Below are 20,912 nucleotides of genomic sequence, written 5' to 3' on the forward strand. Positions count from 1 at the left end.
TCTCTGAAGTTTGCCACTGAACATCTGAATGATGCAGACGGGCCTGGACATGTGCTTTCTTGAGCAGAGGGACCTTGCGGGCACTGCAGGATCTCAATCCTTGTCGGCGTAGTGTGTTACCAATTGTTTTCTTGGTGACTGTGGTCCCAGCTGCCTGGAGATCATTGGCAAGATCCTCATGTGTAGTTCGGAGATGATTCCTCACTGTTCTCATGATCATTGGCACTCCACGAGGTGAGATCTTGCATGGTGCACCAGACCTAGGGAGACTGACAGTTGTTTTGTGTTTCTTCCATTTGCAAATGATTGCACCAACTGTTGTCACCTTCTCACCAAGTTGCTTGACGATAGTTTTGTAGCCCAGTCTAGCCTTGTGTAGGTCTACAGTCTTGTCCCTGACATCCTTGGACAGCTGGTCTTTGCCATGGTGGAGAGTTTGGAATCTGATTTGTTTGATTGCTCCTGTGGACAGGTGTCTTTTATACAGGTAACAAAATTAGATTATCAGCACTCCCTTAAAGAGACTGCTTCTGATCTCCGCTTATTACCTGTATGAAAGACACCTGTTTTTGTTTTGTTTTTTATGGTTGCCAATGTCCAATCCTCCTGTAGAGGGCAGTATAACCCAAAAGTTGAAGGCTTTCCTTGTCCTTCAACAGACTTCAAGAAAAGTTGTTTACAAAATCCTTTTATTTTAATGTTTACTGCAAATTAAGAATAAGAAACACTTTGCAAGTACCTTGTTGGACCACCTTTAACCTTAAGAACTGCCTTAATTCTTCATGGCATAGATTCAACAAGGAGTTGGAAACATTCCTCAGAGATTTTGGTCCATATTGACATGATAGCATCCCACAGTTGTTGCAGATTTGTTGGCTGCACATCCATAAACCACTGATACAAGGCAGGATGGATCCACCCTTTCGTGTTGTTTATGCCAAATTCTGACCCTACCATCTGAATGTTGCAGCTCAAATTGAGACACGCCAGACCAGTCAAAGTTTTTTTTTTTTTTTGTTTTTTTTTTTTGTATTTTTTTTGTTTTTTCCAATCTTCTATTGTCCAATTTTGGTGAGCTTGTGCGTTTTTCATTTCTTGTTCTTAGCTGACAGGAGTGGCACCCAGTGTGGTCTTCTGCTGCTGTAGCCCATCTGCTTCAAGGTTCGATGTATTGTGCATTCAGAGATGATATTCTGCATACCTTGGCTGTAACGAGTGGTTATTTGAGTTACTGGTGCCTTTTCTATCATCTATGCATTTTCATCCACAACTGCTGCTCACTGGATATTTTCTCTTTTTTGAACCATTCTCCATAAACCCTAGAGATATTTTGTGTGTAAAATACCCTGTAGGTCAGCAGTTGTTTAAATAATCAGACCAGCCCTTCAGGCACCAACAACCATGCTACCTTCAAAGTCACTTAAATCCCCTTTCTTCCCTATTATGATGCTCAATTTGAACTTCAGCAAGTTGTTGTCACCACGTCTAGATGCCTAAATGCTTTGAGTTGCTGCCATGTGATTGGCTGATTAGCAATTTGTGTTACCAAGCGATTGAACAGGTGTACCTAATAAAGAGGTCGGTGAGTGTATTTGATTGTATACACTTCTAAAGACTACAGCAACACTTTAACCACTTGCCTACCAGGCACTTATACCCCCTTATTTACCAGGCCAATTTTCAGCTTTCAGCGCTGCCGCACTTTGATTGACAATTGCGCGGTCATGCAACATTGTACCCATATGAAATTTTGATCATTTTTTTCTCACAAATAGAGCTTTCTTTTGGTGGTATTTAATCGCCACTGGGCGCTTTACTTTTTGCACTATAAATAAAAAAAAGTGCAAAAAATTTGAAAAAAAAAAGTCTGTTTCTATTATAAAATTTTTCAAACAGGTATTTTTTCTCCTTCACTGATGTGCGTTGATGAGGCAGCACTGATGGGCACTGATGGGCACTGATAGGCAGCACTAAAGGGCACTGATAGGCAGTACTAATGAGGTGGCACGGATAGACAGCACTAATGAGGTGTCACGGATAGGCGGCACTAATATGCAGCACTGATAGGCGGCACTGATAGGTGACACTGATGATAGGTACTGATAGACGGCACTGACTGGCATCACTGCTGGGCACTGACTGGCGGCACTGACTGGCACAACCCCTGGGCACTGACTGGTGGCACTGACTGGCTGCACTGCTGGGCAGCACTGCTGGGCAGCACTGGTGGGTGGGCACAGGTGGGTGGCACTGCTGGGCACAGGTGGGTGGCACTGCTGGGCACAGGTGGGTGACACTGCAGAGTGGCACAGGTGGGTGCACTGCTGGGCACAGGTGGGTGCACTGCTGGGCACAGGTGGGTGCACTGCTGGGCACAGGTGGGCGGAGCTAGTGGGCGCACTGCTGGGCACAGGTGGGCGGAACTTGCGGGTGGCACTGCTGGGCACCGATCATCAGGGCACTGATCATCAGTGCCCTGATGATGGGTGCCGATCCCCGCTCTGACAACTGCCGGTTCTCGGCAGTACTTTCCTCACGATCTGACAGCGTGAGGAAAGTGCAGCCGAGAACCGGCACTTGCATTTCCCTGTGATCAGCGTGTCATTGGACACCGCTGATCACGTGGTAAAAGGCCGCTGTGATTGGCCTTTTACCATATTACGTGATCAGCTGTGTCCGTAGGACACAGCGATCACGGAGATTGCCGGGTGCGCAGGAGAGCGCGTTCTGGGAGGACGTCATATGATGTCCACTCAGAACTGGCCGGCCGCAGTGTAGCCGTCATTCGGCTATCTGTGGTCGGCAACTAGTTAATTATCTAATGTGTTTTTTACTTTGTAATAAAGATATCTTCAGTCCTTTTCTTGAGTACCTTGATAATTAAAAAGTACATTTTTAATTTTGCAGGATACAACTTTTGTTTTTACTCACTGTAAATGAGTACATCCTTCTATGTTTTATATATTTGTTTTTGCAAGGTAGGCTTTTTTTTTTCTTCAGTGCCTTTGTGGGAGGTGTTTAAAGAAACATCAACTAAACAAACTTTCAGTTTTTATCAGCTAAATCATTTCCATGGGCATGAAAACAAGGGTGTTCGAAGTCATATGGTTCATTTTCTTTAGCAGCCACTACTGGAGTAGAAACGAGCCCCTCCCCACACTAAGGCAAAACTATAGGTCAGCAGTCTGCAAAGCTTAAGTTCCCTGCTGATTGGAGAGCTCTAGTGTTGATGCAGCAGGGGTGTGTCAGACCTCCTATGGAGAATCCACTGCTTTCACACACACAGGAAGGATCCCACTGTGCAGCATGCTGGCAGGGGATAGACTTTTGTAAAGCTGTGGTTGCTTTTTAAAGACCAAGAACTAATTTACTTTACACAGCTTTTGTTTTTAAGCACCTGAGACGTACTTGGTTAATTTAAAATTAAAGTTCAGTGGGGCAGTGGATAGGAATTTAAATCCGATTACTTGATAATTTACCACGGCTGTGAGCATACCGTAGTTTTATTTTGTTTATGGTACATTTTCTAGTTACATCTAGTTACAGTTGTTAAAAAATATTGAAATGGTTATTTTTGTGCTTCTTCTTTTTTCTTTTTTTTTCTTTTTCTTAGGTGATTGTTCAAAATTACAACTCCATCTTGACTCTTTCTCACCTTTATCTAACCTCTGATGCTCTGCTAGTTCATGAAAATGACATCATTCACAAAATCTGTTCCCAGCTGATGAATATTAAACACATTACCTTTAAGGATGTTAATAAAGTCATTGCACACCAACTTGGCAGTGTGTTTCAGCCTGCTTATACCTCAGAGAGTTCATATTACAGCAAAAATCATCTTGGTATGTAATGATACAAGTTACTTTTCAATCTGTTTTACTAAATGTCATTATCTGTGTTGTTACAATCCTAGGTCATTTAGTGCTTTTCAGGTATGTATCTGATATAAATGCCGATAACCATGTATAACCAACAATAAGTACACTCTCTATTAAGAAAAACTATTGATATATACAAGTTTTGGAGCCTGTTTATAGTAACCATTTATCTTACTAATTGTGAGGTTATCTCCTTTTTACAGGCTGTAAGTCAATTTTCTGTATAGTAACATGACAGTATCCAGGGACAATAAGTGAAATTAAACCCCATCCTCATTCAGGGCACTTTGCCCAGATGCTAGTACATTTATAAATATGCTATATGTGGTTTGTAAATGAAGGCTAGCCCGGTCTGGAATTTCAGCCTCAAACATGTACGACATGAGGCTTAGTGTATGATTCTATGAATATATTTTAGGAATTTGAAAGGTATTTTTGAAACATGTATTAAGATGGCCTCATGTTATTATGCTTCATCATGTACCTGTAAAACAACGTTACAATCTTCAAAATACCTCCCCCCCCCCCCCCCCCCAAGTAGCCCTTTTAAGTTAAAATGTGGAATTACATAAGTATTCTTCTGTCACATCCCACAATGCAACGTGGACACATCTTAAAGCCCAGAAGCCACTTGGGAAAATTCTGAAGTTCCTGGATGCAAAAAAGGGAGATTAAAGAATATATGAATAAAGCAGCCACCTGGCATTTTGGAGACGCAGAAAGACACAGAAAAATCGAGGTAGAGGATGGCAGTAATCCTTTTGAGTTCTATTCCCTGCACCCATGCATTGACTTTGCTTCCCAAATCTCTGCAAAAGCCGACAGATGACAACCCCCCCCAACTTCTAATGGGTGTGAAAGATGACATGCGAGCCTGGACTGGATCCTGATGTACTGGAATGAAAGGAGCACATTGATTAGAAGATGCTGACTTGGGTAAATGAGTGATCTTACACTCTATTGCAACTTTAAATATGTCATCTAGTGAAGAGCTGAAAAAACCGTCCCCAATCAGCATTTAAAGTGTAACCCCACTTTTTTTGTTGAGAAAAAAAATCACTTCTGAGTGATCAATGTGCATTGCAGGGACGTTGCAAACAAAAAGCTTTTTTTTCTTCAGCACTGAAACAAAGTTTGTTAAAGTTAATCTGAATGGGAGTGAGTGACTTTTTGATTTCTAATCTGCTGATGCATTTTCAGTGTTCAAGTGAGGAAAATGCAGGGGCTGCATCCTTTTCGAAGCGATTAACCCTGTGGGAGTATTGCACCAAAAACCATATTTTTGTTGCAGAGGATGCCAAAAATCTGACTTGTATTTTTGTGCAGACTTTTGGAAAAGTCAGTGAGCCAATCACACAAGCAAGAAATTACATTTCTGGGGGTGTTCCTTACTCTAATGGTGCCCTATGATCTGAACAGAAAGAAGGGTTACCTAAGAAACAATCCTTCAACCATCCAGTGCAACATCGAAGTGCCTATCACCTGGTCAACACATTTGATAAACTGAGAAGCTTCCAGATCCTTGTTTAGCAATTTTAGATCAGTCAGTCTAGATTCAACGTTAGAGAAAGGAGTGTACAGCCTCAATTAGAAAAAAATAGTTTCTCTCCTGTGTTGGTGAAACAACTGCTGTCTAACATTCTGAAAAAATAGGCATTTCTACATCGCAATCCACTGAGTAAGGAAGTAGTGCAAAATACAAAAATTTTACAAACATGAGGAGAAATAAGTTGCATTATCTCAGTAATTAAATCCTTGCACAACAGAAGAAAACACCTCTGCTCTGAGGCAGATAGAGGAATGAGCACCAAAGGTCAATGGGGGTCAGAAATTACCACTGCTGCAGGCAGATCCAGCTGGGACTTGTAAGAAGTGCAAAAAGGACAAGGTTTTCCCATGCCAAGCTCTATCTTGCACATTGCAAATTAGGTCCTGAGTTGATGGATCATCTGCAGCCACATGAGGGCCACCCTTCTGTTTAAAGCCAGACATGCTGCCAAAATCAGAAGGTTGTTGCAGTTTTAAGAAATAGAGTGCTAACCCACTCTCCAAGGAATACTCAATGACCAGCTGACTGAGGAACTTCCAGGAGGAATAAAGGTTGTGGAAAGTGACCGCTGTCACTGCAGGCATATCACTAAATGTAAAAATGCTGTGTCTGCTAATCACTTGGCTGTGCACCTGATTAGAAGGCTGCTTGCAGACATCTGGCCTCACTGCTGTGTGAGACTCTAGCCTCAAAAGTGGCATCATTGAAAGTCCAACATCCATGGGTAGGATAGTCTTTACAGAAGGCTGGTCGAAAATCTAACATCACAAAGCCATCCTGAGGCACTTAACTGCTGGAGCAGGAACTCTGCAAGTTCAAATATTTGGTGACAAGACAGTCGTCCCGTCACCATGTGGTAAATATCCTTAAGGTCCACAAGTTTTGGAGCAATCCGCAAAAGCAATATGAGTGCCTGCATAGGTGGCTGAAGAGGAGGGCTTGTATACGAAGGCTCCCACTTTGGTGAGCTGTTTCAGCCAGCTGTGTTGCTGCCTTCTTTGCTGCTGGAAAGGGTTCCTGTTAAACAAGATGGAACGGTCAAGATATTATGTTCAGTGAGAGCAACACATGGAGAATGGGCAGTGATTTTCAGCTATCTGCCCTCTTTCCCACGTACCATTTGAGAGAAAAATGGGTAGTGTGTGCATGTGCCAACTTGCTCTGCCTTCTCAGAAGTGCTGTCACTAGGAAGCAGCAAATTTTTAAAATTGGTGTTTTGGGCATAAGCAGTACTCAGCTGCCAGAGTAAAAACAGTGTACACACCTGTCAGCTAGAGATTCAATAAAAAGAGTCCCCATTCACAAAAATAATCCCAGCTTGTAGAAACAAAACAAGAGAATAAACAAAAGCAAGGCCAGAAAAAGGCGTATACACTGTCTCAGGAAAGATAAGAAGGCTCGTTGATTAAAGCTGGCCATGGATGGATAGTGTTTTTGTTTTTTTCCACACATTCAAGGTGAATGAAGGAATCTTCCCCTTGAACTGTTGTATTCTGACAGTGAAAACTCCTCCACTGTCAGAATACATTGATCAGTGCTGCAGCCGTTTGGCTGCCTTCACTGATTGAGCTGAAATTCCCCAACATTTCTGATCGAGAAGTTGATAGTTAGACTTTTCTCTGGCCAGAACGGCCATAGATGGATTGAAAATTCTGCCTGTTGTTCAGCTGGCCAAATTTCGCTCCATCTATGGCCAGCTTTACGGGAGAGACTTTCTTCAGGATTTTCAATATCCAGTCTGAATCCTCTAGTACCTGTTGATACAGTTGTGCTCAAAAGTTTGCATACCGTGGGAGAAATCAAGAAATATTGAAAATATGACTAATCATGCCAAAACCTCATAGTAGTTTGGCTTTTTTTTTTTTAAATCATAATAACTGAAATCGCCCACATGGCCCTGGTAACAAGTTTACATACCCTGGAATGTTTGGCCTTGGTACAGACACACAAGGTGGCACACAGGTTAAAATTGCAATAAAGGTTATTTTCCCACATAATGTCTGTGTATAAATAGTCAATGAGTTTGTTAGCTCTCACGTGGGTGCACTGAGCAGGCTAGATACTGAGCCATGGAGAGCAGAACTGTCAAAAAGCCTACGTAACAAGGTAATGGAACTTTTTTTAAAGATGTAAAGGATATAAAAAGATATCCAAAGCCTTGAATATATCAGTCAGTACTGTTCAATCACTTATTAAGATGTGTAAAATTTTGGGATCTCTTGATACCAAGCCAAGGTCAGGTAGACCCAAGAGATTGCAGCCACATCTGCCAGAAGAAGTCTTTGGGATACAAAGAAAAACCCACAAGTAACATCAGGAAAAGTACAGGCTTCTCTGGAAAAACACGGTATAGTTGTTTCAAGGAGCACTATATGATGATGCTTGAACAAAGATGAGCTACATGGTCCAGTTGCCAGACATAAGCCTTTATTTGGCCAATGCTACAAAAAAGCCTGATTATAATTATGCCGGACAACACCTTGACATGCCTCACTGGGCTTTTTTGTGGCATTGGTGTAGTAAAGGCTTCTTTCTGGCAACTCAACCATGCAGCCCATTTTTGTTGCAGTACCGTCGCATTGTGCTGTCAATTTACGCAGCGCTATACATACATATATATATGTGTGTGTGTGTGTGTACAATCGAAGGTCCCAAACTCAGATTCCTACATACACATACTAGGACCTATTTAGACGGGAGCCAGTCGAACTACCAGTATGTCTTCTGAATGTGCGAGGAAACCGGAGTACTGGGAGAAACCCCACACAGGCACAGGGAGAACATGCAAGCTCCAGGCAGGTAGTGCCAAAGCTGGGATTTGAAATGAAGACCCTAGTGCTGTCAGGTGCAAGTGCTAACCACTTCTCTCTTTTTTTTTTTTTTTTTAAATGCATTTTATTTTGTTATTGCACATTTAATGGCGGTGTAAATTTGTTTTGTATTAACTTCTTCTAATCATGATCTTGATTTCTTATCTGATCTGAGTAGTTGGTGTTATGTGCGTGCTTGAATTTTGATTGCTGCAACTAGTCACTTGTAAAAAATGTTTTTGTCAAGTGGGTGCAGGGCGTTTCCTTGAGCTATTAGTATAGGGGTTTTAGCATGTGTCTATCTTGGCCTCCCTAAAGACAGGATTGGTGCTTGGCAGTTGGCCTTTCAAGCAACCAGCATTGTCATATGGGGGTGGGCAGAGAGTCCTCAGCCTTGTATTAAACAAGGTTGATTTTTTTTTTGTCTCCCGTGGGGGAACAGGGTGGCAGGGGAACAAACAGAAATTAAAGCAAACCTGTTTCTTTGCCCTACCTGGACAAAGCATAGGTTCATTTTAAAGTGAACCTGATCTAGTCTAAATCTTGCCTAAGGGTGCACTCACGCTAGCACTCTAAACTAGTCCTAGACACGGTTCATCCTGTTGGGCCATTTCCGTTTGTGTAGCGTGAGTGCTCTGGACCATGCCCAGGACCACTTGGAACAGGTATTTTTGGGCATGGTACACTTCTGATCTGGTATGGTTTGCTGCAGTGTGAGTGGAAACCGTGCCAGAGTACAGTTCTCTCCATATAGAAAATGTTTAATGAAACTGAGATTGCTGGTCTAGTTATCAGGGGAGTGTGCAAATCGGGAGGCGAGGCAAGTAGATCCTGGCACAGTACACTTAAAATACTCCCCATATGAGTGCCCTCAAAGTAATAGTGGTGATGTACATGCATGATGTGGTTGTATATTAGAGCTAAAATGGACTGATCCATAACTGCAAGAAAAGGGATAACACTATCTTGGGGTGTACTTACACCTGTTTAACTGAACTGTGCCCGAGTTTAATCCTCCTCACTGGTTTGTAAGGAAGTGTTCCTAGGCATACTCCCCTGCTAACCAGACCAGCGATCCTGTTTTACTACATAGTTCATTATGGGGAGAACTGTGCTGCAGCACAGTTTGCACTCACACTGCAGCAAACTGTACTAGATCACAAATGAACTCTACTCCAGAGCACTTACACTACCCAAATGGACCAGCCCAAGGTGCTGAAGTTCTCTTAGGACTACTTAAGTGTTCGTGTGAGTGCAAGGAAATTTCCAGGAGAGGTCAGCAATATCTATGTCCATGATACTTTAAAAGTGACTCTGTCGCTATACAAAATGTCAGTGAAGGTATACCTGTAAAAAAAAACTGTGTACATACACTCCTGTTCTGTGGCCTATGCTGCTTAATGCACCACTGATCTTGTGAAATAGTCCGAAGTCTGCAGGGGAACAGACACCTCTGGTTTCTCTTGCTGATCTCCATGTCACCACTGTCTCCTATAAAGACATAATGTCAGCTGGAGGAACCACTGGAAGCTGCATGGGACCCTGGAGATAAACACTCCCAGAAGTATCAATTTCCCTGTGGACTTTGGGCGACCATTTCTCAGGCATTGAGCAGCATAGGCAGTGGGTAGGTGAGGTGTTTAACAGATTTGGCTTCACAGGGACACTGTATAGAACTTATAGAACCTTTGAATGTGTTTAATATTAGCTTCTGGTGACGCACTTAACAGGTGGTGACACTTGCACAGACTATAGTTTAAGGAACATTTTCAAGTTGAAGGAATGTTTTTAAATATAGCTTTCCATTCATAGTAGCCTTAAAATGCTTCTTGTCATGCCTAGTCAGCATGTACTTTTTTTTTTTTTTTTTTTCCCCGTCATGTTAAGGATTTGAACAGTAGACAACTTGACAGCTGTACAACTGCGGTCCCAGAGAATTCTTGACCTGCTAAATGCAGTCTGTAACTGACTGAGTTTAATAGACTGGAACAAACAGTCCACCACTGCAATTTCTTTTTAAATGAAAATATCACACTAAAAGAACTTTAAAAAAAAAACTATTTAATTCAGGTTTGTTTAATACACTTTTTCCTTCTCTTCCCAGGGGAATTAATGGAGTGCTTGGTTCCACACCCTGAATTTAAGATGCTAGGTCTCCGTAACATTCCTCAGATGTCTGAACACTCCCTGGCATACAGCACATTTACTTGGCATGGGCTCATCAAGCATTTGAGACAAATGCTCATTGCTAATGCAAAAATGGAAGAAGGTGCGAGCAGTCATATATAATAAAGCTCAAAATAAATATAAATAACTGCAGTTTGAAAATAACTGTTCTTGTAAGTTGCATGAGTTTATTTGTCTTGGATGTTCCTCTGGTGACTTTGGCCAGGTCATTGGAAAAACATCTCCTTCCCCTCACACTAAAGAAGCATCTTTACTGGCATATAGTGTGGTTACAGCACCCACAGTCTGAACTCCACCAAACTGGAGTCCAGTGACTCTCATACTTGAACAGACCCCTCTCAGTGTTTGTGTCTTGAACCAGACATGCACTTGGCAGTTTTCAAATATTCTTTCGTGTTTGGGGTCATCCTGAATTCTGTAGCTCTGCCCAGTGGAAAAGAAAAATATTCCGATATATTTTGTAACTAAAAGGGAGTTCATTTTGCCTTTTTAACATTCTTATTACCGATTTTAAAGATATACATGGAGTTTGTTTAGTTGATTAAAAACCTTTTAAAAAAATTAGGACTTTTGTGAAAACAGAAGGAAAACAATTTTTTTTGCTTTTGTTTGTTTTTTTTTCAACTTGCAATATTTAAATTGTCATTTTCCTAGTACCTGTTAGGAATGCAAAAAAGCAAACACCAAATTGGTTTCTATGGACAGCAGGTTGAATTTTTCCTTATTCTTGGTTTTAATTACCAAGTTGCACTGTAATATAATTATTTCCTAGTTCAGATTTTGCCTAAAGTGAATTTGTCACAAAAATTGACAAGTCAAACAGGATATATGACAAAAAAATACATAATCATAAGTTGGCATCTATGAAAAGCACATATCAAAACAATCAGCAGATTCAAAGAGAGAAGCAATGGAATAGTACTGTATGCAAATCATTACACACACACACACACACACACACTGAACTTCGCTATCATTATTCTTTAACATGCTGGAAAATGCTGGCCTATAGGAATGTTCAAACGATAGGGCCTAGCTCAGCTTTTACAAGAGCATTTGGGACTTGCATATAACTTCAAATGCCTATGCTTTTGGATCTGCTGATTGTTTGTTTGTTTTTTTTTGTTTTGACACGGTCAGTTGAAAGTAACCCTTTGATATATATTTATTAATATATCTGGACTGTCTGAACTTCCGAGGTTTGCAACAGATTTGCTTTAAGACACTGCATTAGTTATCTATACATTTACTTGTCAAGTTTAAAATATAGCTTTGTTGAAAAGCCTATTAAGGGTTTTTAAATAAGTGAAAAAAAGTGTGTTTTTTTTTGTTGTTTTTTTTTTGTTTTTGTTTTTTTTATCATTTTTATTTTTTTTCTATTTTGTAAAGATTACTTATATTTTTTTTTATTTTATTAAAAGGTATAAACTGGCAAATTCAGCCCCCATCACACCATAAAACAGAGAAGATTTCCTTGAAAACTGGACTTCAGTTTAATAGATCATTGGCTAACCTTGCTATATTTCGGGGAAAGGATATTGAGTCTGCATCTCCTGGTGAGCAGCATTCAGTAAATTGGTGTGTAATGCAGCATGATCTGTGTGTGTATGCTTTAAAATAACCAGCAGTTATTTAGTGAAACAATATCCTCTCAAGATCGGTTATTTTCATTGTCAGGATTTCATTGTACTCTACCTGCTCCTGTTTGTCTCAAATCGAAATACAAACTTCAAAGTGAAAGGTAATGGTAGAGAAAAGTGAGAGGATATGCTTGCTAGAATATACTCACTTCCTGTGTTCTAGTTAAAAAATAATTAGTGTGGATTAACACATGTGCAATTCAACTTGAAGCTCTTTTTTCACAGCTAATTGACATAGTTGTTGTTCAGGTCAGGTTTAGATCAGGTCAGATTTGGTTCAAGATCAGGAGAGAAAACTGGCCTGAAATTGTGTTCACAAACTCATAATGTGTGATTCAGAAGCAGTTTTCATAGAAGTCAGTGGGCCTGTAATTTTTTTTTTTTTTCAATGCACACTGAAGCTGCACTGCTAGTGCATTGGTCATGCGCTATATTGCTAAAAGTATTGGGACGCCTGCCTTTAAACACACATGCACTTTAATGGCATCCCAGTCTTAGTCCGTAGGGTTCAAAATTGAGTTGGCCCACCCTTTGCAGCTATAACAGCTTCAACTCTTCTGGGAAGGCTGTCCACAAGGTTTAGGAGTGTGTTTATGGGAATGTTTGACCATTCTTCCAGAAGAACATTTGTGAGGTCAGGCATGGATGTCGGACAAGAAGGCCTGGCTCACAGTCTCCGCTCTAATTCATCCCAAAGGTGTTCTGTCAGGATTAGGTCAGGACTCTGTGGTGGAGGAACTTGACTGACCTGCACAAACTCGCTCATCCATGTCTTTATGGCCTTTGCTTTGTGCACTGGTGCGCAGTCATGTTGTAACAGGAAGGGGCCATTCCCAAACTGTTCCCACAAAGTTGGGAGCATGAAATTGTCCAATATGTCTTGGTATGCTGATGCCTTAAGAGTTCCCTTCACGGAAACTAAGGGGCCAAGGCCAACCCCTGAAAAGCAACCCCACACCATAATCCCACCTCCACCAAACTTTACACTTTGCACAATGCAGTCAGGCAAGTACCGTTCTTCTGGAAACCGCCAAACCCAGACACGTCCATCGGATAGACAGAGAAGCGTGATTCGTCGCTCCAGAGAACATATCTCCACTGCTCTAGAGTCCAGTGGCAGCATCCTTTACACCAATGCATTCAACACTTTGCGTTGCACTAGGTGATGTAAGGCTTGGATGCAGCTGCTAGGCCAAAGAAACCCATTCCATGAAGCTCTCTATGCACTGTTGTGGTAAACTGAAGGCTACACAAAGTTTGGAGGTCTTTAGCTATTGACTCTGCAGACAGTTGGCAACTTCTGCGCACTGTGTGCTTCAGCATGCACTGACCCCGCTCTGTCATTTTACGTGGCCTACCACTTTGTGGCTGAGTTGCTGTTCCCAGTTGCTTCCACTTTGTTATAATACCACTAACAGCTGACTGTGGAATATTTAATAGCAAGGAAATTTCATGGATCGACTTTTTGCACAGGTGGCAACCTATCACAGTACCACACTTGAATTCACTGAGCTCCTGAGAGCAACCCATTCTTTCACAAATGTTTGTAAAAGCAGTCTGGATTTTATACACCTGTGGCCATGGAACTGATTGGAACACCTGAATCCAATAATTTGGAGGGGTGTCCCCATACTTTTGGCAATATAGTGTATGTGAACAGGCACCACAGGAAGCAATGCTATTTCACATGTCATGCGGATTGGATGCGGTTCAATGCGTATATATGTAAACCGGCTCTTAAATTTGAGTTTAGAATTGCTTCAGCAATCTCACAACAATATGCAGAATGTACCCAGTGTTTCCCGCTTTGTAAGAAAATGACACTGGAATTGCTGCTACTTTTTGGAAAGTAGTAATTGGCTGGAAATTTAATTGTATAGGTGTTCCAACATATTATATTACAAAATGATTTTATAGCAGTCCTATATGTTAGACCAATTTTACTTTAATAACAAGAATGTTAATTTGCTTTTTAAATTTGTGGGGGGTTTTTTTGCGTTTTTTTTGTTTTTGTTTGTTTTTTTTTTAATCAGATTTTATTTAGGGAAAAAAAAATTACACCATAAACAAAATATAAACCATACATACAATACTCGCCACGCAGGGCATCATTAAAAAAAGGAAAAAAGATTAAAAAAAAAAAATCCCACAGCGCTGACATGATGGCACCTTAGAGCATAATATTAAATTATTGGGATGCTACAGCCATAACCATTAAAACTGGGCATCTATAGAAAGTAATATCATATTTTCCAATATATAAACTCCAATGCTTAAAACAGAAACTTAACCTACTTCGGTACTGGGAACATTAACTCAAAGCATTTTGACCATATGGCATCAAATTTCCTCAAATAATTTCTTAAAATGTATGTGTGTTTTTCAAAAGAAATCGCTTTAAGATCAAAAAGAGAGGTCCACTTAAGGGCAATTTGTCCGCTGGCTGCAAAAATTGCTCACAGAATAGTAATTACCATAGCTCAGTAGACATGCAAGTGGCTGAACAGGAACATTCACATCCAAAAGCCCGTTGAGTGTTCCAAGCACCTCTGCCCAATATCTCCTGGAGTTTGGGATACCTCCACAGAAAGTGTATAAGAGTACCAGGATTACCACATCTGGCACAAGCTGGGTCAGATTTCAAACCTATGGCAGGAAGAAATTCAGGAGTTATATGAAAAATTAAAAATCTGTGTTAAACTATGTGATGGAGAAAGAGAAACAAGAGGGAGATACCTAAGGATCTCCCTCCCCCCCCAAACCTCCTCCGAGATAGGGTCGATATCCTGTTCCCATCCTGCCGTGGACTGAAGAGGAATCTCCAATAAAAATGTATCTAATAAGACAATGTATGCATCAGAAATGAGCCCCTCAGTTGATGTTGCTTGTACTATTCTGTCCAGAGCTGGAGTAGAAGAAAAGAACACTGCAGTTGAGGAAAATTGAGCTAGTAGTGCATGGCACAGTTAACGTACTGATAGAACCACCTTTTGATGTAAAGGTAACTCTGTCCTCATTGCGCAATAGCTGCTTAAATGTTTATCTGAAAGGAAACTTTAGATATCGGCATGGATTTTATCAGAAACTTCATAAATACTGTCAGAATAGCCTGCATGTAGTCTATGGCTTTAAACTGGTTAAACACAAAGCGAATTTGCTGATGAAGTGGCCAAAATTCAAGTGGAGGGTAACATTAGCATGTTGCTAAGCACTGCAGCAGACAGACTTGTAGTTATCAATAGAACACAAGTACGGTAATCACTGCTTTTAATCCATTGACACTTCCTCCAGCTCTCTGAATAAAAGAGCGTTTCTTGGAGACTTGCATTGCACCCGAGAGCCACAACTTTGCAGGCTTTCCTGCTAGAATATGTGCACTTATTACAACCCCAATTCCAAAATAATTGGAACACAGTGTAAAATCGACCTGAAAATTAAAGGCAATGATTTTCGAGTCCTCATAAACCCATATTTTATACACAATAAAGAAGAGAAAACATATTAAATGTTTAAACCTGAGAAAATGTACTGTTTTTTTTTAAACGTTTGTAAACCCAGCCAGCAATCCTGGCTCCTCCCCTCTGCCGAGTACCCCCCACAGTAAGCCGCTTGGTATGGAGGCATTAGTGCTGGCTCGATCTGAAATTGGCTGTGTGTAGCCATTGACCCAAAGAGTGTGGCTCGACCCCCACCTCTGCTCCCTCCTCACTGGCTGTGATTGACAGTAGCGGGAGCCAGTTGTTTCTTTTGCTGTCTCTGAGCCAGTTAGGAGTTAGAGAGCCAAGTGAGCTGAGGCTCTCGTGCACATCGTTGTATCTAGATTGAGCTCAGGTAGTTATAAGGGGGGGCTGGGGGGAGCTGAGCATTGAAAGTTATTTACCCTAATGCAGAGAAAGCATTAACGTGAATGACCTTTTAGCCAGCAACACATCTCAAAAAAGTTGGGACAGGGCAACAAAAAGCTGGCAAAGTGGTACTAAGGGTTCAAGGAATAGCTTGAACAATTTGCAACTAATTAGGTTAATTGGAAACAGGTCAGTAACATAATTTGGTATAAAGAGCATCTTAGAGAGTCAGAGTGTCTCAAAAGCAAAGATGGTCAGAGGTTCACCAATCTGTTCAGCAATTTTTAGAATCTTCTTTTCACAATTTCAGAATAATGTTCCTCAATGTACAATTGCAGACTTTAAATAATCATCTGCAGTACATAATATCAAAAGATTCTGAGAATATGGAGAAATCTCTGTACTCAAGGTGCAAGGCCGAAACGCTATATTGGATGCCATCTTCTGGCCCTCCAACAGCAATACAGTAAAAAATGGGCATCGACTGACATTGATGTATGGGCTCAGGAATAATTCCGAAAATCACGTCTTTGGACAAAGTTCGCCATGCCATCCAAAGATACGAGTTAAAACTCTATCATGCAAAGAAGAAGCCATCTCTGAATGTGATCCAGAAACGCCGTTGTCTTCTGTGGTCCAAGGTCCATTTAAAATGGTCTGTTGCAAAGTGGAAAAATGTCAAATTTTTATTTGTCTGACCAAAGAACAGTTTTTTTTGTTTACCATGGGCATCGTGTCCTCTGGACAAAAGAGGATGGAGACCTTCTGGCTTATCAGTGCTCCGTTCAAAAGCCTGCATCTCTGATGGTATTGGAGGCCCATTGGCATGTATGGAACGGGCAGCTTGCACATCTGGAAAGTCACCATCATTGCAGAAAGCTATATCCAGGTTTTAGAGCAGCAAATGCTCAGTTAAGAATTGGACTACATTCCTCTCCCAAAACTCCAGCAACTGGTCTCCTCTGTTACCAGTAGTTTTAGAGCGTGTTGTTAAATGAAGAGGGGATGCTACACCGAGGTAAATATGGCCCTGTTCCAGCTTCATTTGGAATTTGGGTTGTATTTTGCCATTTTTGTTGCCCTGTCCCAACGTTGTGAGGCACGTTGCTACAATCCGTTTCAAACTACCTCTTCTTTTTTTTTTTTCTTAAAATGGTACATTTTCTCAGTTTAAACACTTTATGTTTTATACTTTCTACTGTGAATAAAAGGTTTTGAGATTTGCATATCATTGCATTCGGATTTTACACAATTTGTTTTTTTCTCTACAATTTTTTTTGTAATTTGGTGGGGGTTTTTTTATTCTTTTTAAAGTGTTACTAAACCCATTACCCTGCATTCACTAGATCAGCTCTCCCACAGTACACAGAACATGGAAATGCAATTATTTTAGTAAATCTAACTGCTGATGAGAAGAGGTATTTAGCAGTCCTGTGACTTCTATCAGTGTCCAGCCGAGCACTGGTTAAAACTTGTAGGAGTTTTCATTCTCCTCTCACTGCCCTATGAGATTGCATAACCCCTGACCCTCTGTCTGGACAGAGTGCTGTGCTGATCATATGCACCCTCAAAAGAAAAAAAAAAACTCTAGCAGTACACACCAAACTGAGCTTGTGCAGAGTGTCCACGAGGCTGTGTTCTATCAGGAGATGAAATGGGGAGCTTGGAAGAAGGGGAGGATCAGAGGCGACAAGATCAAACATCCTTTTTACACAATGCAGAGGATTAACCCCTTAGGTACCACAGTGAATATAACAAGCATGCTTTACTGCATATAAAGACTGATTTTATTGTTGTGGGTTTAGTAACATTTTAAAGGTGAACCTAGCCTTGCTGTGAAAACCTCATGTCAAAGACATCAACATATCCAGGGAGAATGGCAGTTTTAGTTGTATGCAGATAAAGATTGTTCCTCACTTTGGTCAATGAGGTTACCCGTTATGCAAAAAGGCTAAATGGAGGACTCTGAAAGGCAAGATGAGTCAGAAATAAGCTGTACACGATAAGTCAGTATTTCCAGGTAACGTCTGTGGTGTTTTTTGGTATCCCATTAACAAATAACATAGTAGTAATGATATGTATAGTGTTCTTTCTCTGTATCTAACTTATCCTTTCTTGCCCATCAGTGAGGGGTTTTTTTCCCTTCTCATTTACAAATAACCTAGCAGCAATATATATGTATAGTGTTCTCTCTCTGTATCAGACTTATCCTTTCTTGCACATCAGTGAGTTTTTTGTTTTTTAATTGGGGGGGAAACTCTGAACTCCACCCAAAATTAAAAAAAATACTTGAACATTTTTAAATAAAACACATTCTCTAAGCCTAAATTATATAGCGCCAAAGGGTATGCTCAGCGCTGTACAGTAGCAAGGGGGACAGAACATGAGACAAGACAGTAGCAATACAATACACAAGGGGTTCGAGGGGCCCTGCTCTTTCGAGCTTACAATATAGGAGGGAGGGAAAAGTGGTACAGGAGGAAATGGCTGTGGGGGATGGAGTGGTGGGAGGAGTGGAGGAGGTTAGGTGAGGTTGGGGTAGGCTTCCCTGAAGAGGTGGGTTTTCAGGGTGCGCCTGAAGGTGAGCAGGGTAGGTGACAGTCTGATGGATTGGGGTAGGGAGTTCCAGAGGATGAGGGGAAGTCCTAGAGAAGTCCTGCAATCGGGCGTGGGAGGAAGAGACCAGGGAGCTAGAGAGTAGGAGGTCCTATGAGGAGCGAAGGGCACGGGTAGGGTAGTATTTGGGTATCAGGTCGGTTATGTAGTTTCGGGTGGCGTTGTGGATGGCTTTGTAGGTCAGAGTTAGCAGTTTGAATTTGATGCGTTGGGCAATCGGGAGCCAATGAAGGGATTGGCAGAGGGGAGTGGCAGATGTGGAGCGGTTCGTGAGGTGGATGAGTCTAGCCGCTGAGTTCAGGATCGACTGGAGTGGGGATAGCGTTCATTTGGGTAGGCCAGTGAGAAGGAAATTGCAATAGTCCAAGTGTGAGATGATGAGGGAGTGTACGAGTTGTTTAGTGGTGTCAGGGGTGAGGGATGTGCGTATCTTGGAGATGTTGCGGAGGTGGAGCCTGCAAGATCTAAATAGCAGTTGGATGTGGGGTAGGAAGGAGAGGTGGGAGTCCAGGGTGACACCCAGGACTTTGGCGTGTGGGGTGGGAGAGATGGTGGCGTTGCTAGTAGTGATGGAGAGGATGCGGGGTGGGGGGGATATGTACAATGCACTTTAGACTAACAATGTGGTGAACAGAGAAGTTTTCAGTGATTACTTAATTATTTTTTTTTGTGTGTGTGTGTTTTTATTTGCAGATGGCTTCCAAGACTCAGGATTGTATACATCATGGTTATCACCAGATGATGCATTCACAATTTGGAAAACACCAAGAGCTTTCAACAGATATGAGAAGTCAGCTACTTTAGTGAGCAATAGTCAGTGCCTGCTAAAGCCTTTGGATACTATTGTAGAAAAGGCTTGGAATATGTTTGCATCAAAGTAAGTTGTTTTTTTTTTTGTTTTTTTTTTTTTTTATTGCCCTTTTTTTTGTGGGGGGGGGGGATTGGATATTAGAATGGTATTCTAGGTGGAGGTTGAGAACATGGGGTCTAGGGTTGGCAGATCTTATTTTTTGTAGATGTCACATTCATATTTATTCTTTGAGGGGACAAAACTTTTGCATACCAGAATGGTAACATTTAAGCAGTTAACCTAGGTTTGCTTTTGGAACACACCTAAGCAACTACTTTCTAAGGCAAAATAATTGTAGAAAGGAGAATCTAATTGTACAATACCTAGACAGTCTGTGTATACCTAAAACTGGTATGTATTAAAAAGTTACTGATTTCCCACCTTTTATACATTGTTCACCCATGCTTTTCAGGAGGGGCTGTTTACCCCCATCTCTAACAAGCCTTTTATTTTGTGATTCTTTTTGACTCATCTTCCTTAATAATTTAGATATTAAAATCTTAGCGACTATTATAGTCCCCTTGTTGAATGAAGCGATGTAAACACAGTTTTACAAGTAAACTTTTTTTTAAAACCACATATTTTGTAAGTTTACGATTTTGTGTTGGGCCGCATTCATAGCCATCTTGGGCTGCATGCGGCCCATGAACCGCAGGTTTGACACTACTGCCCTAAAGGGAAGTAGGATATGAATCTTTTATGAGTAATTTTGTTGTTTTATTACAATTTCCCTTCCCAAAACCCCTGCTCCTACCTGCAATGAATGTCAGATTGCCTGTTTATAAATATACCCAATTAGAAAACCATTACTGGTAAATGAAGAAAAAAATATTGCTTGTGAATTGCATAGAAGATACAATTTTGTGAGATTTGGACTGGGTGGGAAATGCATTGCATATGCAGCACCTAGTTTGTACTCGATAACATCGCAAAACAACGTCTAGTAGATTAATTTTAATGTGCTTTCCCACACAGTTCAGTTTGTAGATGTTATCCTTCTAAATGTCAGTAGAAACATGAAATTTTGTAACTGTACTTTGTAATAATTATTAAATTTTTTTTTTTTTATCTGTTTACGTACAGAGCATATGTTCATCAATACACAAAATATGGCATTGATGAAGAAGAATTCCTGCAGTGTTTTACAACACTTGAACAAGTTATTTCCAGCTATACCAATTTATGAAAATGTAATATAAAAGAGAATGTTCTAAATTCCAAAACTGTCTCTTGCAACATTTCACAAATTCGAACATGTAAATATCTTATTTATTGTTTAAAAAAAAAACTAGATTTTAACTTTTGTTGTTGGCTTTTGTTTTTTTTTGGGGGTTTTTTTAGTAGCACATTGTACTTAATTTTCCACCAAGGTCAAAATACTATCCCTTTCCTTTAGGAAACAAGGTTTAAAGTTGTAAATTGCAAACCAATCAATATATGGTAAGATAAGTCACTTTATAGTGCAATTAATATTGGGTAAGGTTACGCCCCCCTGTTCCATGCTCCTGGTGAAAATAGCAGATCTGTATGTAAAAAT

General features: G+C 40.8%; 1 protein-coding gene across 4 annotated transcripts in view; it reads left to right on the plus strand.

Annotated features, from left to right (window-relative positions):
* TUBD1 (tubulin delta 1) overlaps positions 1 to 20,678 on the plus strand; it is a 44,209-nt gene extending 23,531 nt beyond the window's left edge. For all 4 annotated transcript variants that reach the window (XM_089676653.1, XM_089676654.1, XM_089676652.1 and 1 more), the window contains 5 exons: positions 3,614 to 3,842; positions 10,342 to 10,506; positions 11,846 to 11,980; positions 19,219 to 19,402; positions 20,459 to 20,678. In XM_089676653.1, the coding sequence (XP_089532779.1) occupies positions 3,614 to 3,842; positions 10,342 to 10,506; positions 11,846 to 11,980; positions 19,219 to 19,402; positions 20,459 to 20,561 (816 nt within the window). In that variant the 3' untranslated portion in view covers positions 20,562 to 20,678. The remainder of the gene's footprint in view (positions 1 to 3,613; positions 3,843 to 10,341; positions 10,507 to 11,845; positions 11,981 to 19,218; positions 19,403 to 20,458) is intronic.
* Positions 20,679 to 20,912: the final 234 nt, after the last annotated feature.

Source organism: Staurois parvus, unplaced genomic scaffold, assembly GCF_062004578.1.
Source record: "Staurois parvus isolate SC_StPar_1 unplaced genomic scaffold, SC_StPar_1.0 ptg000172l, whole genome shotgun sequence".
NCBI lineage: Eukaryota > Metazoa > Chordata > Amphibia > Anura > Ranidae > Staurois > Staurois parvus.